Source organism: Gopherus flavomarginatus, chromosome 2 (assembly GCF_025201925.1).
Source record: "Gopherus flavomarginatus isolate rGopFla2 chromosome 2, rGopFla2.mat.asm, whole genome shotgun sequence".
Lineage (NCBI taxonomy): Eukaryota > Metazoa > Chordata > Testudines > Testudinidae > Gopherus > Gopherus flavomarginatus.
The window spans coordinates 84,928,604-84,949,083 of NC_066618.1; the positions used below are offsets into that span (position 1 = coordinate 84,928,604).

At 40.8% G+C, this 20,480-nt stretch overlaps 1 protein-coding gene across 9 annotated transcripts in view; it reads right to left on the reverse strand.

The window, feature by feature from the left end:
* Positions 1-20,480, reverse strand: part of ULK4 (unc-51 like kinase 4) — a 440,534-nt gene that overhangs the window by 373,051 nt on the left and 47,003 nt on the right. For all 9 annotated transcript variants that reach the window (XR_007772329.1, XM_050937890.1, XM_050937889.1 and 6 more), the window contains exons 15-17: positions 16,745-16,926; positions 15,296-15,342; positions 13,852-13,930 (exon numbers count right to left, since the gene is read on the reverse strand). Coding sequence is in view for 8 of the 9 variants with exons in the window: in XM_050937890.1 (XP_050793847.1) it covers positions 13,852-13,930; positions 15,296-15,342; positions 16,745-16,926 (308 nt within the window). In the remaining variant the exon portion in view is untranslated. The remainder of the gene's footprint in view (positions 1-13,851; positions 13,931-15,295; positions 15,343-16,744; positions 16,927-20,480) is intronic.

A 20,480-nucleotide genomic window follows, 5' to 3' on the forward strand; every position in this document is an offset into this window, starting at 1 on the left:
TCCTCCCTGACTGCCCCCCAGGAGCCCTGTTCTCTTACCCAACCCCCCTCCACCGCTCCCTGCCGCCTTACCAGCAGCAGGAGCTTGCAGCCATGACACCTGGCCAGAGCCAAGTGTGCTCCCCATACTGCCCAGTGGGAGCAGTGGGCCAGAGTGTGGCCCGCAGGGATGGGGGAATAGCAGGGAAGGGGCCAGAGACTAGGCTCCCCGACTGGGAGCTCAGGGGCCAGGCAGAATAGTCCCGCAGGCCGGATGTGGCCCACGGGCCGTAGTTTGCCCAGGTCTGGTTTAAAAGCATCCAAAATTATTGTAGAATGTCAGTGTAGTAATTTGAGGTGTTGTGTTTAAAAAAAATGAAACTCAAGAGCAGATTTTTAAGAGGCAATCAGCTTGAAGTGATGCACCCAGCATTATATATGATGCATTTTGCTCCAGGTAAGACGGCAAAGCTGCTCAGCATTCAAGAGCTCAAGATAGAACTTTAAACCAGAGGATATGGAGCTTAACAGAATTTGATTTTGTATTTTGTGTGAAGCACCTAATTATGTTTCTGTACATATGTTAAGTGACATGCAATTTATTTAACAGCTATTAATAGAAAATGAAAATGTTGTACTGTAATCATTTAAATAAGAGGCAACAGCTTAAAACAGACACCCACAAAAAAATGCTGTCAACTTTCTCCAAACAGCACTACAACCTCAGAATTAGTTGCAAAAATTACTGAAATTAAAATTCTAAATTAAAACGTAGAATTACTCATGTCACACCTAAATCCACAAACACACATGGATTTTATATAAGTAACTGTATTTACCTGACATGTGAAAGACATAGGGTGAAAGTAAAGTCCTAGCCCTAATGAAGTTAATAGCAAAACTACAATCGACTTTAATAGGTCCAGGATTTCACCCATGATGGTTGGTAGTCCTAACAAAAAGGCAAGAGAAGCCACCTTTAAATGGTATTTCTATTTCAGGGAGCAGTTCTGATTATTTGAATTTGGTACATCTTCCAATTGACTTCTATGTCCATGGTCTTTCATAGACATGTTTTTTTTTCCCCTAACAAATTAATATGAAGGTTTCATAATAAACTTCAAAATCACATTATACTTTAAATAGAAACCTCACAATAGGTGCACTAAAAATATTACAGCAAAAGTTGGCACTGCAGAGATATGAGCTAGTTAGAATCAACAAAAATCTGTGATTACAGAAAACTATATAGGCTGAAAATGGTTCTACAAGGCATCAGGTAAGATATCAAATACACTTCTATCATTATAAGCAATTAGGCAGTATCTTTTTTAAAGTCTTCTTTGATGTGAGATGTGCTATTTCCATGCACAAGCAATTTAAATATGGCCATTTTACATCTGAACTTCACTTCACTTCTGTAAAAAAAAATGAGAAGGTAACATTCTTTTATTTCTCTAATCTACAATTAAGAATTTTTGAGTCCTACATTTTCTCTACAAACAAGTTTGCCCCTGAAATAGACAACAGAAAAAAAACCCGAGTATATCATATTAAAAGTAAATATAAGTTTACCTAGCAGAGTACTAGAAATTCAATAAATAGGACATTTAGGCTTAGTAGCTAGGTGCAGGACAATAAGAAGCCAATTGTGATAATGCATAAGATTTTAATTTGATTAGACTTATCCCAAACAAATTAAAATATGCAATTAATCAAAGGAAATTGGCAGGAAGTATGATTTCACATTATAAATATTAGCAAGGCAGACAAATCCTCAAAACAAAACTTAGAGAATATAGGAATTGTCATACCAAATCAGATTTGTGGTCCATCTAATCCACCTGGTTATTTCTCTGAGAATGACCAGTACCGGATGCTTCAGAGAATGGTGCAAGAAACTCTACATTAGGCAAATGTAGGATAATCAGCCCCCCATAAAGGTCTCCTCCAAATATTTAACACTTAGAGATTGGCTTAATACCTGAAATATGAGGTTTCATAATCCTTCAGAAATGCAATTAAAAAAATTAATCATGCTATTGATCATGTACACTTTATATTCTGTGTTGTAACTGAAATCGATATATTTGAAAATTTAGAAAATGATCCAAAAATATTTAATAAATTTCAACTGGTTAACAGTGCAATTAACCATGATTAATTTTTGAGTTAATCATGTGAGTTAACTATAATTAATTGACAGCTCTAATTCAAAATACTATGGCTCTTTTGGGTAACCCTGATCACTAATTAGACATCAGTGCTTCAGGAGCCAAAGTATCACTGCTCTGGATGTTCTGGTTATCCAGGTAAATCCCAATCCCTCTTTGAAACTTGATAAATTTCTGCTTTCAATGACATCATGTAGCAATGAGTTTAACAGTCTAATTTCACATTGAGTGAATAAGTATTTCCTCTTATCAGTTTAGAATACGTCTTTTAATTTCATTGAATGTCCCCTTGTTTTTGTGTTATGAGACAGGGATAACAGAAGTTCCAATCTACCGCCTGTATACCATTCACTACACATACACACTAACACATACACACCAGCCTTGTCTCCTTTCTAAAGGAAAACAATCCCTTTATTTTCAATCTCTCTTCAAGACATTTTCCATATCCCTAGTCATTCTCACTGCCCTTCTCTGAATACCCTCTAATTCTTCAATATCCTTTTAACATGGGATGGGCAATACTGCACACAGTATTCCAGATGAGGCCGCGCCACTGATTTATATAATAGCATTGTATCTTTTTCTGTATTATTTTCCATCCAGTTCCTTGCACATACTGTTTTTTTTTTTTACCACAGCTACACATTTTGCTGAGGCTTTTCATTGAGTGTCAGATCCCTTTCCTGAGTTGATACAACAATGTAAATCCCTATAAAAGTTCACTAAAGCATCTATTAGATAGGAAAAGGGAATAAATGTCAGACAAACAGATACCTAAGTTTTAATTTGACAAGTAATATCCACAACCAAATATAAAGTACTGTTCACACTCAAAATATGGAATTATCTCAATCATACGTGCCTCATTGTACATTACTATCTGAGCTAATAAGACCTTAGCATTGCAGGAATCTAAGAACACATGGTATTTTTTATTTTTAATTAAGCTTAATTTTGCTCAAAAAGCACCATACAGGTTTGAAATATTAAAGATAAAATTGTAGTTTGCAAGCCAAGAATACTCTTTGATCTTGAGTACAACTGAAGACATCAGGGAATACAAACACTTCTGTATTCTAAAGGAAGAAATTCTGAGCCCTGCACCTGGTTTGAGCAGCTGGGCAGATGCCTAGGAGTGAGTAAAAAGATATTACACACACACTGCCCTACAGAGTGGTTGTGGAATTCCTACATGGGAACAGCTTTGGCCAAAGAGCTTTTATGTGACCCCACCTTCATGAAGGAGGAGGGAAAGAACAAGAAGATCTATGCCGTGGCTATCCATGCCCTGTCCACAGATTGCTGTGCATAGAGAGTTCACGCTGAGTGAGGCATGCAACCCCTACTCCTCCTCCGAATCATATTCATAATTTTCCCTGTTGTACTAGTGACCTTGACTTTGTCATACATTTACTATGGAGGCAGAAGATGGTTTCACAATAGAGGATTTAACAGGAATACAGGTTATGGTCAGAATACTCAATGAAGGATCAAATACATAGAACAGTCTTTTACAGATACCACTTCATCCTTGAGAAATTCAAGTATTCTGTCACTGAAATATAGGATCCTAACGATATAGTTCATCGCCCACTAAATCACTAAATCATCACCTTCATAAAAAGACATCAACTTATTTGGGGCTATTGTATGAGACCATACTAGACAACACCAGCCATGCCATTTTAATGGGGAAGATGTACCATTCTGCTGATTGACAGAAATGCAATGAATGTAATGTGCTCCCTAGCAACAGTTCTAATTTAGTGAGTGTGCCTTTTATGAAGGTGAATTCAGCTTTGATCATGTAATCAATCATAAAAATGCACCTAAAGCTCCATTCGGTAGTATAACTTTCTGAGCACAGCAGCTAAATAAATTTTCAAGTTCTCCATTGCACTTGTTAGGCTCTGACTTAGAACTTCGTAGAGCCTCATTTGTTTGGATTGATGGAACTGTAGTGCAGAAACAAGAGTAGATTTCCAGTTTATTTACTTCCTGGAAAGACTTTTTCTGGACCAATCCATGAATCCCTGTCAGAGGAGACTCATTCTGGCTAGGAAATTTTGGCCTTTTGATTGATATGTCTGCCTGCCATTTATCCAAGACCAGTTAATAAATAAACTCCATTATGCCAGATTGTTGAAGGTGAATTGCAGTAACTAATTTTATAGGTAGGAAATGCATTTTTTGAGACATTTGGTTAGTAAAGTGAAATCCCCTCGATTAGCACAAACCCCAGTGGAACCAATAATATTAAAAGTGGCTGTCTTGATTGTGCTGGAAAGATAGTCACTAATGTCCAGATTTGAAAATAACCATTGTACAAAGCATCAGATATTCACGTATGTGTATGAACAACGTTCATATTGCAGTTACACCTAGACATCTTCAACCAGGCCATGGACTCACTATGCTAGGCACTATACTAGTAACAGTAATTGACAATCTCTGTACTAAAGAGATTATAATCTAAGAGACAAGACACAACAAGCAAATGACACAAGTGGTTAGGGGTATATGACACTAAGCGTATGTCTACACTAAAAAATTAGGTTGATTTTATAGAAGTTGATCTTGAGAAAGCAATTTTATAGTCAATTGTGTGTGTCCCCACTAAGCACATTAAATCGGCAGGGTGCGTCCTCAATATCATGGCTAGCATTGACTCACAGAGTGGTGCACTCTGGGTAGCTATCCCACAGTCCCCACTGCCCACTGGAATTCTGGGTTAAGCTCTCAATGCCTGATGGGGAAAAAACATTGCTGCGGGTGGTTTTGGGTACATGTCATCAGTCTCCCCTCCCTCCCTTCACGAAAGCAACAGCAGACTCTCTTTTGCGTCTTCTTTCCTGGGTTGCCCATGCAGATGCCATAGCATGGCAAGCATGAGCCCACTCACCGCTGCTGTTGTGAGCATAGTAAACACCTCACGCATTATCCAATAGTATGTGCAGAACCTGAACAGGAGTCACCAGCATGAGGATGACTGTAAAGAGGACATGGACACAGATGTTCCTGAAAGCACGGGATGTGGCAATTGAGACATCATGGCAGCAGTGGGGCAGGCTGATACAATGCAATGCCGATTCTGGGCCTGGCAAACAAGCACAGACTGGTGAGACCGCATAGCGTTGCGGGTCATGGGGTGATTCACAGTGGCTGTGAAACTTTCGCATGCATAAGGCCACTTTCCTAGAACTTTGAGGTGCTTTCCCCCGCCTTGAAGCACAGGAATACCAAGATGAGCGCTGCCCTGACAGTTGAGAAGCAAGTGGTGATAGCCCTGTGGAAGCCTGCAATGCCTGACTGCTACAGGTCAGTCAGGAATCAATTTGGAGTGGGCAAATTTACTGTGGGAGCTGCTGTGATTCAAGTAGCCAATGCAATCACTAACCTTCTGCTAGCAAGGGTAATGACTCTGGGAAATGTGCAAGTCATAGTGGATGGCTTTGCTGAAATGGGGTTCCCTAACTGTGGTGGGGCGATAAATGGAATGCATATCCCTATCTTGGCACCACCCCTCCAGTACATAAACCACAAGGGGTACTTCTCAATGGTGCTCTAAGCACTGATGGATCACAAGTGATATTTCACTGACATCAATGTGGGACAGACTCATAGACTCTAGGACTGGAAGGGACCTCGAGAGGTCATCGAGTCCAGTCCCCTGCCCTCATGGCAGGACCAAATACTGTCTAGACCATCCCTAAAAGACATTTATTTAAGAGTAGGTTAGATAAATGTTTTTTAGGGATGGTCTAGACAGTATTTGGTCCTGCCATGAGGGCAGGGGACTGGACTCGACCTCTCGATGGCCAGGAAAGGTGCATGACACTCGCATCTTTACGAACTCTGGACTGTTCGAGCAGCTACAAGAAGGGACTTACTTCCTAGACCAGAAAATTACTGTTGGGGATGTTGAAATGCCAATAGTTTTCCTTGGAGTTCCAGCCTACACCTTACTTCCATGGTTCATGAAGCCATACTACTGTCCAGGCTGCCTGTGTAAGGAGCAGTTCAACTATAGGCTGAGCAATCACAGAATGGTGGTAGAATGTGCCTTTGGACATTTAAAAGCTCACTGGCACTGTTTGCTGACTAGGTTAGACCTCAGCGCAACCAGTATTCCCATTGTTATCGTTGCTTGCTGTGTGGTCCATAATATCTGAGAGACTAAGGGGGCGAAATTTAGGGCAGGGTGGGAGGTTGAGGCAAGTTGCCTGGCAGCTGATTTTGAGCATTCAGACACCAGGGTGATTAGAAGAACACAGCTAGGCATGCTGCGCATCAGAGAGGCTGGAGCCGGGTCACTCCACTTCTTGCATGAAGTGGCCAGCCCCCCCACCCCACCCATGTCCCCCATGGAGGCCTGGGGCAGGGCCCCACACAGCCCCCCTGCAGAGGCCTGGGGCTGCATAGGGAACCACAATAGCTAGGGACGGCCTCGAATACAGTAGTCTTAAGAGCCCTTTAGGTCGACAGAATGGGGTTCATTGTGTAGACACATTGCTTATAAAATCAACCTGACATGGTACAAATTTGACCTAACCACATAGTGTAGACCAGGGCTAACAAACATACAAAGTTACTGCAATTAATAGGTAGCAAGTTTAAAACAAATAAAAGCAAGTTCTTCTTCACACAGCGCACAGTCAACTTGTGGAACTCCTTACCTGAGCAGGTTGTGAAGTCTGGGACTATAACAATGTTTAAAATGGAACTGGATAAATTGATGGTGGCTAAGTCCATAAATGGCTATTAGCCAGGAAGGGTAAAGAATGATGTACCTAGCCTCTGTTCATCAGAGGATGGAGATGGATGGCAGGAGAGAGATCACTTGATCATTGCCTGTTAGCTTCACTCCCTCTGGGGCACCTGGCATTGGCCACTGTCGGTAGACAGATATTGGGCTAGATGGACCTTTGGTCTGACCCGGTACGGCCGTTCTTATGTTCATATGTTCTGTACACAAGCAGTTTTGTTGACATCTGGATGTTGTGGTGGTTTAAAACTTTGACACGCAGATAGCCAAGTGCCTGGCTTGCTTTGGATAGTCGTGCGTTGATCTCATTATCCAGTGATCCGTCACTGGATCTGACACTACCAGGTATTTAAAAGTTCTCCACTACTTTAAGCTGAGTGCCATCAATGGAGATACTTGGGACAGAAACATTTGATCCAGGTACAGGTTGATGGAGAACTTCTGTCTTTCCGAGGCTGATAGTTAGTCCAAAGAATTGCAAGGCCCCGGCAAACTTGTTGACAATGTGCTGAAGGTCAGTTTCAGTGTGAGCCATGAGGGCACAGTCGTCAGCAAAGAGTGCCTCAAGAAGGAGTTTCTGCACTGTCTTAGTCTTTGCATTTAGGCGATGGAGGTCAACAAGTGAACCATCGTGCCCGTATGTCAAAATATATCTCGATCCAGATCTTTCATTGCATGGTTGAGGACGCATGCAAAGAACAGGTTAAATAAGACAGGAGCGAGAACACATCCTTGTTTCACGCCATTGGTGATGCTGAAGGGGGCAGATATGGCTCCATCAGACAATACTTCACCTGTCATGCTGTCATGGAACAGGCGTATAATCTGGACAAATTTTCTTGGGCAGCCAAGTCATGTTAGAATAGTCCTAAGGGCTTCCCTGTTGATGGTATCAAACGCCTTTGTCAGATCTATGAAGACAGCATACAGGTGCATGTTCTGTTCAATGCACTTCTCTTGTATTTGTCTGACAGCAAACACCATGTCGACTGTGCTCCGTCCAGGTCGAAAACCACATTGACTTTCAGGTAGATTTGCCTCGGTAATACTGGCTATTAGGCGGTTCAAGATGATGCGGGCGATTATTTTCCCTCCAATGGAGAGGAGGGATATGCCTCTATAAATTTCCACATTCTGCTCTGCTGCCTTTGTTCTTGAAAAGAGAGACAATAGTAGTGTCACGGAGGTCCTGTGGTATGTTTTCATCCTCCCAGGTGCTGATGATCACCCTGTGTAATGCTGCTAGTGCTGCTGGACCTGCTGCTTTGTATATCTCTGCTGGTATCCCATCTTTTCCAGGAGCTTTTCCTGAACTCATCTGGCTAATAGCTCTCTTCATCTCATCTATAGTGGGCAGAGAGTCAAGATCTGTCAGAGCAGGTTGTTGTGGAATTTCATTGAGGATATTATTATTCACGGTTGATGGTCTATTGAGAAAGTTGCTAAAAAGTGTTCTTGCCATCTTTCTTTGATACCTTCTTTATCTTTAATCAGCATTCTGTTGTCTGATGAGAGCAGTGGGGGTGGTCCTTAGTTTAGAAGGTCCATAGACAGTCTTAACAGCACTGAAGAACAATTTGAGTTGTGGGTCTCAGTATAGTGCTCCATTTCTTTGGCTTTGCTCTCCCACCAGCTGTCTCGTGTCTGACAGAGGTCTTTCTGTGTTTTGCTCTGAAGGTACTTGAAATGGTCCCGTTTGGAGACTGAGGAGGGATCATTCTGCCATTTGATAAAGGCTTTTCTCTTTACTTCCAGAGCTGAGCATATTTCTTCTTGGTTCTCAAACCAATCCTGATGTGTTCTTTTCTTTGGTCCAAGAGATGTTAATGCTGTGTCAGTCAACATCTGCTTGAATTGGTCGCACTTCTCTGTTGCAGTACCGATCAGTTGTCCGTGGGATGTCAGTTTGTCATCAAGACTCTTCTGAAAGTTGTTGAAACATTGAGCATCCTTCAGTTTGACTATGTTGAAAGTAGGTCGCACATACTTAGGGCGTTTTTGCTGAGAGGGAGCAATGTAAAGTTGGAGATGTTCTGACTAATCTGTGGTCTGTCCAGCACTCTGCGCTTCGCATTACTCTGGTGATCATTACGTCTCGGATGTCTCGCCTTCTGACAATGGCATAATCTATCAGATGCCACTATTTGGACCTAGGGTGCATCCACGTCATTTTGTATTTATCCGCTTGTTGGAACAGAGTGTTGGTATTGGTCAGGTCATTTTCAGAACAAAGGCTCAAAAGGAGTAGTCCATTGCTGTTTGTTTTGCCTACACCATGTGGCCCCGTTACTCCTTTCCAGTTTGCGTTGTCAGCCCCGACTCAGGCATGGAAATCTCCAAGTAGGAGTAGTTTGTTACAGGTGTAGCCTTGATCAGTCTGTCGAGATCTTCATAGAATTGTTCCTTTGGAGTTGTCAGAGCATGTTAAGAGTCGGTGCATATGCACTAATGAAGGTGGCATGACGTTTGGCATTTAGTGGGAAGCGTAGTTTCAGCAATCTTTCATTGATACCCATTGGAAGGTCTGAGAGTTGATGCATCAATGAGGTTTTTATTGCCAGACCAACTCCATTTATTCTGTCCCCTGTTTCAGTCTTACCCTTCCAGGGGAAGGTGTAACCACTTCATGGTTCGCTCAAGAAACTTTCCCCAGGCAATCTTGTTTTGCTTAATGCCACTATATCAATGTTGTAGCGGGCTAGTCTTCGAGCAATGAGTGCTGTCCTTCTCTCAGGTCTTGCAACAGCTTCTCGATCCATGAGGGTATGAACATTCCATACACAATAGTAAGGTCTCAAATTTTTCTTTTGGTTTCGGCTGCAGATTGGGTTAAACTGCCAGCCGCGGCTTGCTGGCCAGCTGTTGTAGGGCAGGCAATTTTTAGGCCACCTTTTCTAGGACCCTGCCTTACTAGAGTGAGCAGTGCTATCCTAAAGAGGGCTGCTCAGATGCCTGGGATGCTGCCGGGCAACTCTGCTGCCCCAAGTTCAGAGTTGGACGACCACTTATCCAAAGGCCGCCCGAGTGCAGGATTGGGACTACGACTCCCAGTGGTAACCTCCACCTGTCGCTTTGCCCCTCCCCCATTGCCATAGGACTTGGGTGGTATGATGATATTTGATGATTTGCACAGGACCTGTGCGTGAAAGCTTTTTAAGTGGTAGAGCCGTTGCACGGGAGCAATCCCACTCTCTCGACCTTAGAAGCCAAACACCAATGGTACAAAAAAAGTCACGACTGGTAACTTCTTTGGCTGCAGTGGATGGCCTTGACGTCTTTTGTGCCTCGTCAAGCCCTTCACTTTCCACCTTCTTGGCCGTTGGATCACAGTGATCTCTTTCGCCCAGTCCGCTGGAGCCGACATCGCATGGGGGTAGGCATATCCCTAATTCACTGAGAGTTTGAGTCCCATCAGTTACACTCACCTGGTTTGGCCAGCCTGTTGAAGCCGTTGCCCAGGGTGTGGCCACTGTGCATGCTGCAGCTACTTGGAGCCACAGGCGAGAGCTGAGTGACAAGTGGGGACCAAAGTGGACGGACTACCCCCAAAGGAGTACGACAAGTCGACCTATCAGAGGTACTACTCCTCCCTGGGCACCCCATACACCGCAGTAAAATATATAGTTCCACAGTAAACCTCTGCCTAGTCTGTTTCGATTTAAGATTCAAATTAAGTGAGAACCTATTTTTTTCTTATATTTCTTTTTTGTGTTTGAGCGACCTCTGGTGGCTGTTTAAACAACAAAAACAAACTGTTCTTTGAGGGTCGCCTTGAATACTGAAGTTTGCAAACTTTTATCAAAAGGTACTGAACTCCTCAAACAAGTAACAGAGGGACATTGTGCATACAGAAATTTAGAAGGGATGATTTGTTTCCCCTCTCAATGTGTGCATGACTGTAACATTTGGGAAATGTGCCAGACTGACAACCTGCAGACTGAAATCCTCTATTCACCACACACACACACACACACACACACACACACACACACACACACACACACAGTTAAAGATTGACAATATTATCCCATCCAGGGGAATCAACCTTATCCTGAAGGGACTATTTCTAAGAGCAAGGAGATAGATTAAGTCTCTACGCCCATTCAGGGCTTGATTCTGCTCCTATTCAAGTCAATAAAAAAGCCCACATTGACTTTAACCACGTGGATTCAAGCCCTCAAGACCCTGGCCTCTCAGCAAAGATTGTCAAAACAAGTACTAACCAGGGCCACCAGTGTTAGGTTTTGTGATGTGGATAATCACTCTCTGGGAACCGGACTGAGACCAGTCACTTCACATTAGGCATAGATCCCCTAAGATGTTCTGGCTGGCTTCAGCCTGTTGTGACACCCCAGCATGCAACTTGCTTCATCAAGACAGCTATCTCAGAGTTCTAACTGAAGCATTAACTGGCTCATATGGGGACAAGGAGTATTATTTTTTAATACAATTCAGAGTGCAATTTTGAAAGGATTATTTTTAATATCTCAAGGGCATAGAATCATCATCAAACATCTCAAAACTGTGCTTACGCTTCAGAAAACATCACTCAACCACAGCATGAATTTGTGGTTACATCTGAACCACAGAGCCCTGCCGGTATGTGCACTCAGTTCACATAGTATCAGTGCAGGAGCTAGCCAATGTCAGTTTCAGGAAAATAAACCAAAGATTCCCAATATTAAAAAATATATTTTAAACGTTACTGGTATTTATGTTCTTCAAAGTCAGACTATCCAGCTCTGACACTGCTGTGATGACTCAATAGGCACCACAGCAGGCACCACTTAGAGCTCTGCAGGTCTAAAGATCTGACAGCTCCCTCCTACTCTTCCTCTACTGAGCCAACCTTACTTTGGAAAGTCAACCAGTTCTTCATATAGTTTTAAATGTTTTTAAAAGTATATATTTACAGATTACTTGAAGACATCAAAATGTTTGCACTGGATTCTCCTAGGATGGGTCAACTGTCTGGTCTCACAATATGTTTATTAAAGCTGAACAATACTTTTAATCTGTAGGCGATTGAAAATAAAATTCTTCTTTGGAAAAACTTATTTAGAATAAGCTATCATTAGGCGTAGAGTAGCTAACATCTTATGAACAATCTTGTACATACAATCTGGAGATAAACATTAACATAGTACACATTTTCCCAGCTAGTCCACCAGAGATATTAAAAATTATCTGATCCAGATACCAGATGGCTCTGGAAATGACAATGACAATAGCTCTTCAGTTTGAATGTGCCCCAAATAAGTGTTTGGGCCCAAGACAAAACTACTGAATGGTTGCTGTTTGGAATTCATCCATACTCTCCAATCTATGGGCTTTTTGAATTTATATGGAAGATCACTAGAATGGGACATAGTCTGGACAAAAGGTAGTATTAGCTCAGTGCAACAACTGTTCAATTTCTTCCTTTAAAACCACTTAATGGAAGTATGTTTCATGAGTGTTTGTTATTCCACACTTTACATGGGATAACTTATTTGCTATACTAATTTGATGGGAAATGGCTAGCCATATGTGCTTTCATTATTAATCTACTGGATGTAAAGATTTCCTAGGTAAATACCTGAAACCAAAAAACTATGTGTATCTTGGAACTATCCTTTAACGTCTCTGGTTTCATTAAACTAATATCAGAAAACATTGCCATATCTGAGAGAAAAGTTAAAAGTGACACTGACATTGCAACCTGGAATTCGGGTAGAATGCAGCTGGTAACAGTGCAAGCATTTGAAATAATCTAGAGTCTCTCCTATTTCTGATGTGTTATTTTACAAAAATATTGCCAGGAATTGTGGAATAAGATTTCAAATTACCCAGTAGAATTCTCATCTTTCTCAGAAGACAAACGTCACAAAATGCTATATAAAGATTATTATTATAGATAATAATGAAATGAGTAGGCAAAATGTTCTGTATGGTGCATCCAGAAGAAGGCACCTGAAATAATAAAAATAAACTATGAAAACTGTAGTGCTAGATATGTAGTTAGCTATTGATTAACCAATGACTGTGTATGCCTAAGGTGCTAAAACTCTCTCCTGATGCCAGATCTGTATAATGTGGATGTGTATTTGTGCTGAGAAATTTTAGCAGCTGTGCTGTTCATGTGCTGATGTCCACTGAATAATAAGAGCTATACATGAAAATCTCTTCAGCTGTTGAATTTCACTGTTTTTGTAGAAATCACATCAACCTTAAAACACTTTAGATAAACATGAATGATAAAACTCCTGAACTTGGTGGGAGCCAATGTACATGTGCCACATGCAAATAGTAAAATTAGAATGAAACGTATGTGTTTAATCAGTCTTCTGATTAAGTCATGTCAGCTATCCATCAGTATGTAAAAATTTATAAAAGATTCAAAAATGTAAATGGTAGGGAATAAAAACATTTGTTTGTTCTCCGTACTAAATGATTTTCCCTTGCAATATTATGTTCTGGAACAGGTGGTGGTGGAGGAATGGCAAACTGAGTCCATCCCTATATCCTTTTTCCGGAATTTAGTTTTCAAATTTATTTTGTTTTCTTTAAAACAATAGTAATAATAATCACCTTTGAGGATAACTGACTATACAGAAATCCATCATATACCTTTTATATTATTCCAAACTTCAGTAAAGAAGTGTTGTGATAGCCTAGTAACAAATACCTGCAAAACTGAGCTTATGAAAAAGGCTGTAAATATTGCAGTTCTGCCAAAATATATTTGGAACAACCACAAATATAGCATAAATATATTACAACATGGAAGTATACATTTAGTTAATAGGATGCACTGTGTCCATTTTCACATTTGGTGGGGGAAATAAAGCAGAGTTCAATAAAAGCTGTGAAAATTTCTGAGTTTGCAAATAAAAATATCAATATAGTCTTCTGAATTTTTGGCAACTTAAACAATCAAAAGGTAAGTTACCTCAGTAACAGGTACATTTTCTTTAAGTTCAGTTGTATGCAATGCCAGTAAAGCAATCACTCTGGCTACTTTGGCACGTCTGTGAATTAAATACATTTGTTAGCTTCATGAAAAGAAAAAAAAAACACAAATTCAAGATCCTACTTTAATTATAATGGTGTATTGTACAGAGTATACAGTGCTAAGTGTACGCCGTTTTGAAGCACAATTTTACAGTAGCAAAAGCCCAGAATTTTTTCGTAGACACTTTATCCATTGACCTTTAAAACAGCATTTTATTTCAGTAGCTCAATCGATTATGACTTAGGCAATTACCTGTGCAAAATATAATGATTCTTCTCTTCGTACAATAAAGAGTATGTTAGTATGAATATTATCTAAATTATTCATTAATCACACTCATCTACATTTGTTTAACATACAGAAAAGCCGTCATAAGTCATTTAAAATTTTTGACTCCAGTTATCAAAATAGATTCCACTGCCAGAAATGAAGAGCATGTCAGAAAATTACCTTTACTTGAGAGTTAAAACTACCTTTTCAATTTAAAAAAAAATAAAAAAAAAATCAAGCTTTCTATAAAATAACCAGCAGAGGGCACTATTCTATTATAATTATTGACAAGTTTGCTTCACGCTTGCTGTCATTATGGATATTATACTTAGTTATGGGAGGGGTCAGTTTGTTTGGGGATTTTTAATACACTATATTAGTGGCCCCCAACTTTTTCGTCTAGCGGGCACCAGACGAAGGACCGTGGCGGCGGTGGAGCATCCGCCGAAATGCCGCCGAATTTCTGTGGCATTTCGGCAGTGAGGCCTCTTGATGACGTCGCTTGTCGGTGGCAAGCAGCGTCATCGAGAAGCATTGCTGCTAAAATGCCGCAGAAATTCGGCGGCATTTTGGCGGATGCTCCACCGCCGGACAGGACGCGGGCACATTTAGATGTCCCTGTGGGCACCGCGTTGGGGACCCCTGCACTACATCAAACTACATTATAGAATTTGTAGATGTAATTTCAGATCCTTTATTTATTCTACTCAGTTTTGCATATTATTGTTGAGAAAAAAAATATTTTTCCTGAATAAATCTAACAGCATATCCGATTTGTAAAAGAAATGGAGAAAGATATTAAGTTATTCTTCCCTTATCTAAATATCATTAATTAAATCAAATGAAGCAACTCTTAGAATACATTTATTTATTAATTTTAAAAATAAGTAAAATCACCAGGTTAAAACTGGTAGTGGCTAAAATGTAATAGATCTAATTAGGCTTGATGTACTCAAGAAATTCAAATCACTACATATACCACTATATTGTATAATGTCTGTGGTCATTCCTCTTTCAAGGTAAACCACAGCAGATGCTTAAGTATGCCCTGTAAAATATTCAGCAACAATCAGCATTTGAATAAATTATTTGTAAGACGTTTGTTACTTACATATCCCAATTTGGAGCTGCCCGCAACTGTTGTATTAACAATGGGAACTAGAATAAGGAGTAGATAAATACACATTTTTATTTCTCAGAAATTCCCTGTTCATGTATGAGAATAAAGATGTAAGTCTTATGAAAAATATTTATTTAGTTTTTTTTAAATGTCTATTTTGGACTTGACTACAAAAGACCTCAGGTGCTGTTCAAAACCCATTGATTCAAAAGGATGTACTGACAGTTTGGAAAAAATCTACAAATTTTATGTTCCTAGTGTTCAAAAAAAAAAATTGAAGTTTTGCTTAAAAATATATTCCCAGATTAAAAAAAATAAATAAATATATACTAGGAAACTTGTGATTGCCAACACACACACACAAAGGTAAACAGACTAGTGACAAAAATTTGGAAAGGCTATTCATCTCAACTAAAACAAACCAACCAATCAGCCTACAAATTCTCTGTTACTCTGCAATACAATTGTTTTGGCTAATATCAAGTCTAATATCAACTGAATATTCCACACACCATCTGGCAGGACTGTTTCCAGCCCTCTCACAGACCTTATGATCTAATATGTCTGTCTCGAACTGTTATGATCTTATTTTGTCTAATGCATGTGTGGGGAAAACTCTGCCCTTATTACTCCACTATAATTGCAATTACTTTACTGAGGGCAGAATTTGACTTCAGTGGAGTTAGTGGCACACATGTAAATAAGCGGAAATCAGGCCATGATTGAAATTGGCCTTCAGTCAAAGAAAATAAACTCAAGGGGGAAAAAACTCAAAATTCAAAGCTATAAGCTTATAATATAATAAGCTGCCTTCTAAAATAATAATTCTGAGAGTGTGTAGATTACTTCCATAGTTAAAATACAAAGAAGGGAAGTGCAAGTTTTTGCTATTTTTGCATACCCAAGACTGAAAAATGAATTAAGCCACCACCCAAGACCAGCAAAACTAATTGCCACATACAGTTTGTTTCCTTAATGGTTGTACATGCTTTAGAAAACATGTTTATCATCTATAAAAAGTATGGTTAAGGAGGATTGTCTAACATTTTCATGAACATTTGAAACATATGAATGTTTTTCTTCCAAAAGCAATTCTCTATGTTACAGCTTTTATAAATAACAATTTATAGCATCTTGTAACATTTCAAGGTGCTATTAATGCTGGAGACTGATTAAATAATTATTTCATTAACTCTATTAATGTAGTGAAACATAAAAATTCATCTGGAGTCTAAAAGAGACAATGCTCCATAACTTCATTTCAAGAAACCTAATTGGTACATTTCATTGCTTTGTCCTTAATTGGCTGTACTGCATGCATCTTTATACCAACAGTTTCTTAAAATAGAAGTAAAGGGCACCATTGCTAAAGGCAGCTGACTTTTGCTGCAATGGCTGGTATGTGAACCATGTTGACTCTCCGGGAACCTTACTACTTACCAGCTGTGAGCTGATTAACCTGGTTGCTACTTCCTTGTGGCCAGCCACAGTGCACAAATAGCATAGCAAATTCAATTTAGCTCGTGTTGCCCCTGTGTTCTTCTCAGTGGAGTCAATCAGTGAGCACATTTGTTGCAAAAAGTCATTCCAGTCCATTTCTTTCAGAGATGATAGCTTCTCAACTGTACACAAAAAATGTCAGCAGCTGTTTAAAGATTATGAATTGCCATCTTTGATTTTACTTTTAAATACTAAAATATAGTTCTGTCCACATGAACCAAAGTAATTTTAAAACTTTTGGATCCAATCATATCTTTGATATTTACAACAATATTAAGGCAAAGAACTTAACTATTTTATTAGAATACAATTATGAGAATTATCAAAAAGACCAAGAGAAAAAAGGGGGTACAATACATAACAGATGACGATAAGTATACAAAACTATTTTCAAGGAGCAAAATCCATTAGGTTCTTATTCAGAGTTTTGATTTGGTCCTTGCTTAGGTAAACCCACACTGCCTTCCCATGGATTAAAGGAAGTGATATTGTCCTCATTCGTTCTTTAGTTTTTAATCAGATGTCGTCAATGGGAGTTTGCCAGAGCAACGATAAAGCAAAAATTAAGTAAAAGCCTAAGGAATTTGCTCAGAATCACAACTTATTTGAAGCATGTGTGCAGGTCTATTTCCGCTTAAACAGTTGTAGCTTCAGGGCCTAAGTGACTTAAACAAGAGAGTCAGATCCCAACTGGGATAAGAATTAATTTCATGACTCCCAATCCATTACTCACAACATATCTACAAGGAAAGCCATGAAAATTCAATCAATCCATGGAGCTAAGTAATCCTGTCCATTCCTTCTTGCACCTCTAAAAAAATTTTTTTTATAAAACGGTATCCAGACATTTTCCTAGTGAATGTGTTCATTGTTCTTGGCAATATTTAAGGCAGGCCTGCACAATATGCAGACCATATGGACTCACTGTGCGGCCCACAGGCAAGCGGCGGGGTGGGGCTGCTGGGTTCACCCCCGGCCCAGAGGGGACCCCACCTCACAGCCCCTCCACGCTCCAACTGCCCTAACGGACAGAAGTACACGTGTCTCCATCTCCCGCTCCCCCTCGCCTGGCGTACAGCATGTGCGTCACTTCCGGGGCCTGCCGCCGAACGAGGGGAGGGGTTCCCGGCCCGGGCTCAAGCCGCAGCTGGGGGTAGGGGCGACTGGGCTGAGACTCCCCCCCAACCCCTCCCTTTGTGTTGGTTGCTCCCAGGGCGGCCTCCGTAGTGATGGGGGGCAGTGCCGTAACAAGGGCGAGGGGCGCAGAAAGTGGCGGAGGAAAAAAATGCCGCTGGCCCGGACCTTTGAGGGGCCCTAGAAGCACATGTGGTGACAGTGGTGGGGGTGAGTGTGCTGCTGGGGGGGCAGGAAAGGTGGTCTCCTCCCCCAGAGCTTGCTGCTGCCGGCAGGGAAAGGGCTGGTGGGAGTCGTCCTCTCTGTCCCCTGTCCGGAGCAGCCTGCCTACACCCCAAAGTCATCCCCAGCCCTGCCCCACCTCAGAACCCACATCCCCAGCCAGAGCTTTCACCCCCCCACTTCACCCTCAACCCTAGTCCTGAGCCTCTCCAACACCCCAAACACCTTATCCCTAGTCCCAGCCAGAGCCCTCACCCCGCACATTCCTACTCTCGCCCTCAGCCCCTCCCACATCCCAAACCTTCCTTTTCGGCCCACAGCTCTTTCAGCGACGCGACGCGGCGCTGGGGAAGGAGGGTTTGTTTCCATGGGGCGGGCGGCACTGGGGGGTGGGGGCGTGTTCGGCCCTCAGCTGTTTTCTTTGGAGTAATATGGCCCTCGCCGCTTTACAAGTTGTGCAGGCCTGATTTAAGGGGACTAATTCTCATCTGTCTTACTCAAATTTTACACTGGGACAACTCCACTGACTTCCAAGAAGGCATAAGCAGGGAGACAATTAGGCTTTGGGTATTTATTTTAACCTTGATTCTCATCTTTGAAAAGGAAAAGTTTAGCCCTTAGTGTTGGTATTCAGCACCAGGCTAAGCGACTTTTTTACAAGAAATTCTAACACTAGCCAAACAGTTGTTTGCCAGCAAAAATTAAAAAGCTGCAAACTATGCTAGTTTTATAGCCACAAACACCATCTTCCAGTTCTTAAATAAATTATATCCCTTGTATAGCAAATGACACTGGAATCCACTTGGAATGTGGATCAAGTTTTTCAGCTCCATAGTCAACAGTTTCAGAGTTGGATGCCCAAAGGCAGGTACCTCAATCTACATTTGGACACCTAAATAAGCAGTCTAGAATCCAAAAGCCGTTAAGAACCTTTTGTTCCCTTTGCATACAATTAAAGTTGTTTGTGCTAAGCACTTCTGAACAGCAGATCACTTATTTACATTCATACTGTATTTTGGCAAGTAAATGTCTACCTTTAATCACCCAATTGTGAAAATTCTTGACTATGACTTTATCCTAGAGGAAGTATTTGCTGCTGCTGTTTAGGGCCAAGGGATACTATATTTTATAACAACAACATTCCAACAAAATCACTGCTAAATATACACATCATACCAAATGTAAAAGAATCTTACATTAATCCTCACTCCCTATTCCTATCATACATAGCTGAGAAGCAAAAAAGAACATTTTTAGCTGAAATTCATGGTCAAACATAATATATTTTAACAATACCTCCATAAATAGACCAAAAGGAAATATTCCAAAGGAACTAGTGTTACACTCCTGATAACAAATCAGCCTTTTGTTTTTATAAATAACTTCACTTGATGCAAAAAAGATGACTTTATGCTGGGCATTAGGAGCATTTCATAATTATAGGCAGGACTTGTAGCACCATCCTTTGTTATAGTTCAGCAACTCTTTCCATTATAAGACCCTTATTAGTTGCAAAACTTTAACCATTTCGGCTGAAATATTCCATGTCAAGTATCTGCCTCAAGTTGAAATTTTTCTGGAAAATTTCTGCCAAAACAGTTCAACCCTTTCCAAGAATGTTTTGCCTGAGTTAAGAAATTCTAGAAACCTTTTAAAAAGTGCAGTGCCTCCATACTTTGGAGCAGGGATTTGAAATGTGTCAGGGCTGTGACTTTTGCTGTCCATGAAAATCCATCCAAATTTCGTCAAATTATAAGCCTTTGAAAAATTTCAGTTTTCACATGCTCTGTAAAGACTTCTTCAATTTTAGCGGTTAAAAATCTGCAAAGATTCCAATCTCACTGCGCATGCTAGCCTCTCATAGCTTCTATTGCTCACCAGAATACACATTCACCATCCCTGAAGAGCAACTGAGCATTTGCCAGTCCAATGTTACACGGATGAAGCTGGACTTTCCCTATAACTGCTACTCTGGGGCAGGGTGGGGACAAGCAGGGAGCGTGTCTCTCCTGTGCTCTCAGTGACCCTTCTTGCTCGCACCTTGGCAGCATGGTGGAGCAAGCTACCTAATTTGATTTGAGTAAGGACAAGAGCTAGACTGAGGATGAGGGAAAGGACATATTGAGACATGGAGTCTAGTGGGTGGGGAGAGAAACTGTTACTGGCAGCTGTAAGGGAAGAGGCTGGGACTAGTTGGTCAATGAAACAGACTGGGACAGGGGGGCGGGGGAGATAAAGGCTCAGAACAGTTGGGCAAGGAGACAGATGATGAAGGAAAACGGGGGGAGGAACTGAGAGTCAGTTGTGTGCAAGTGAGAGC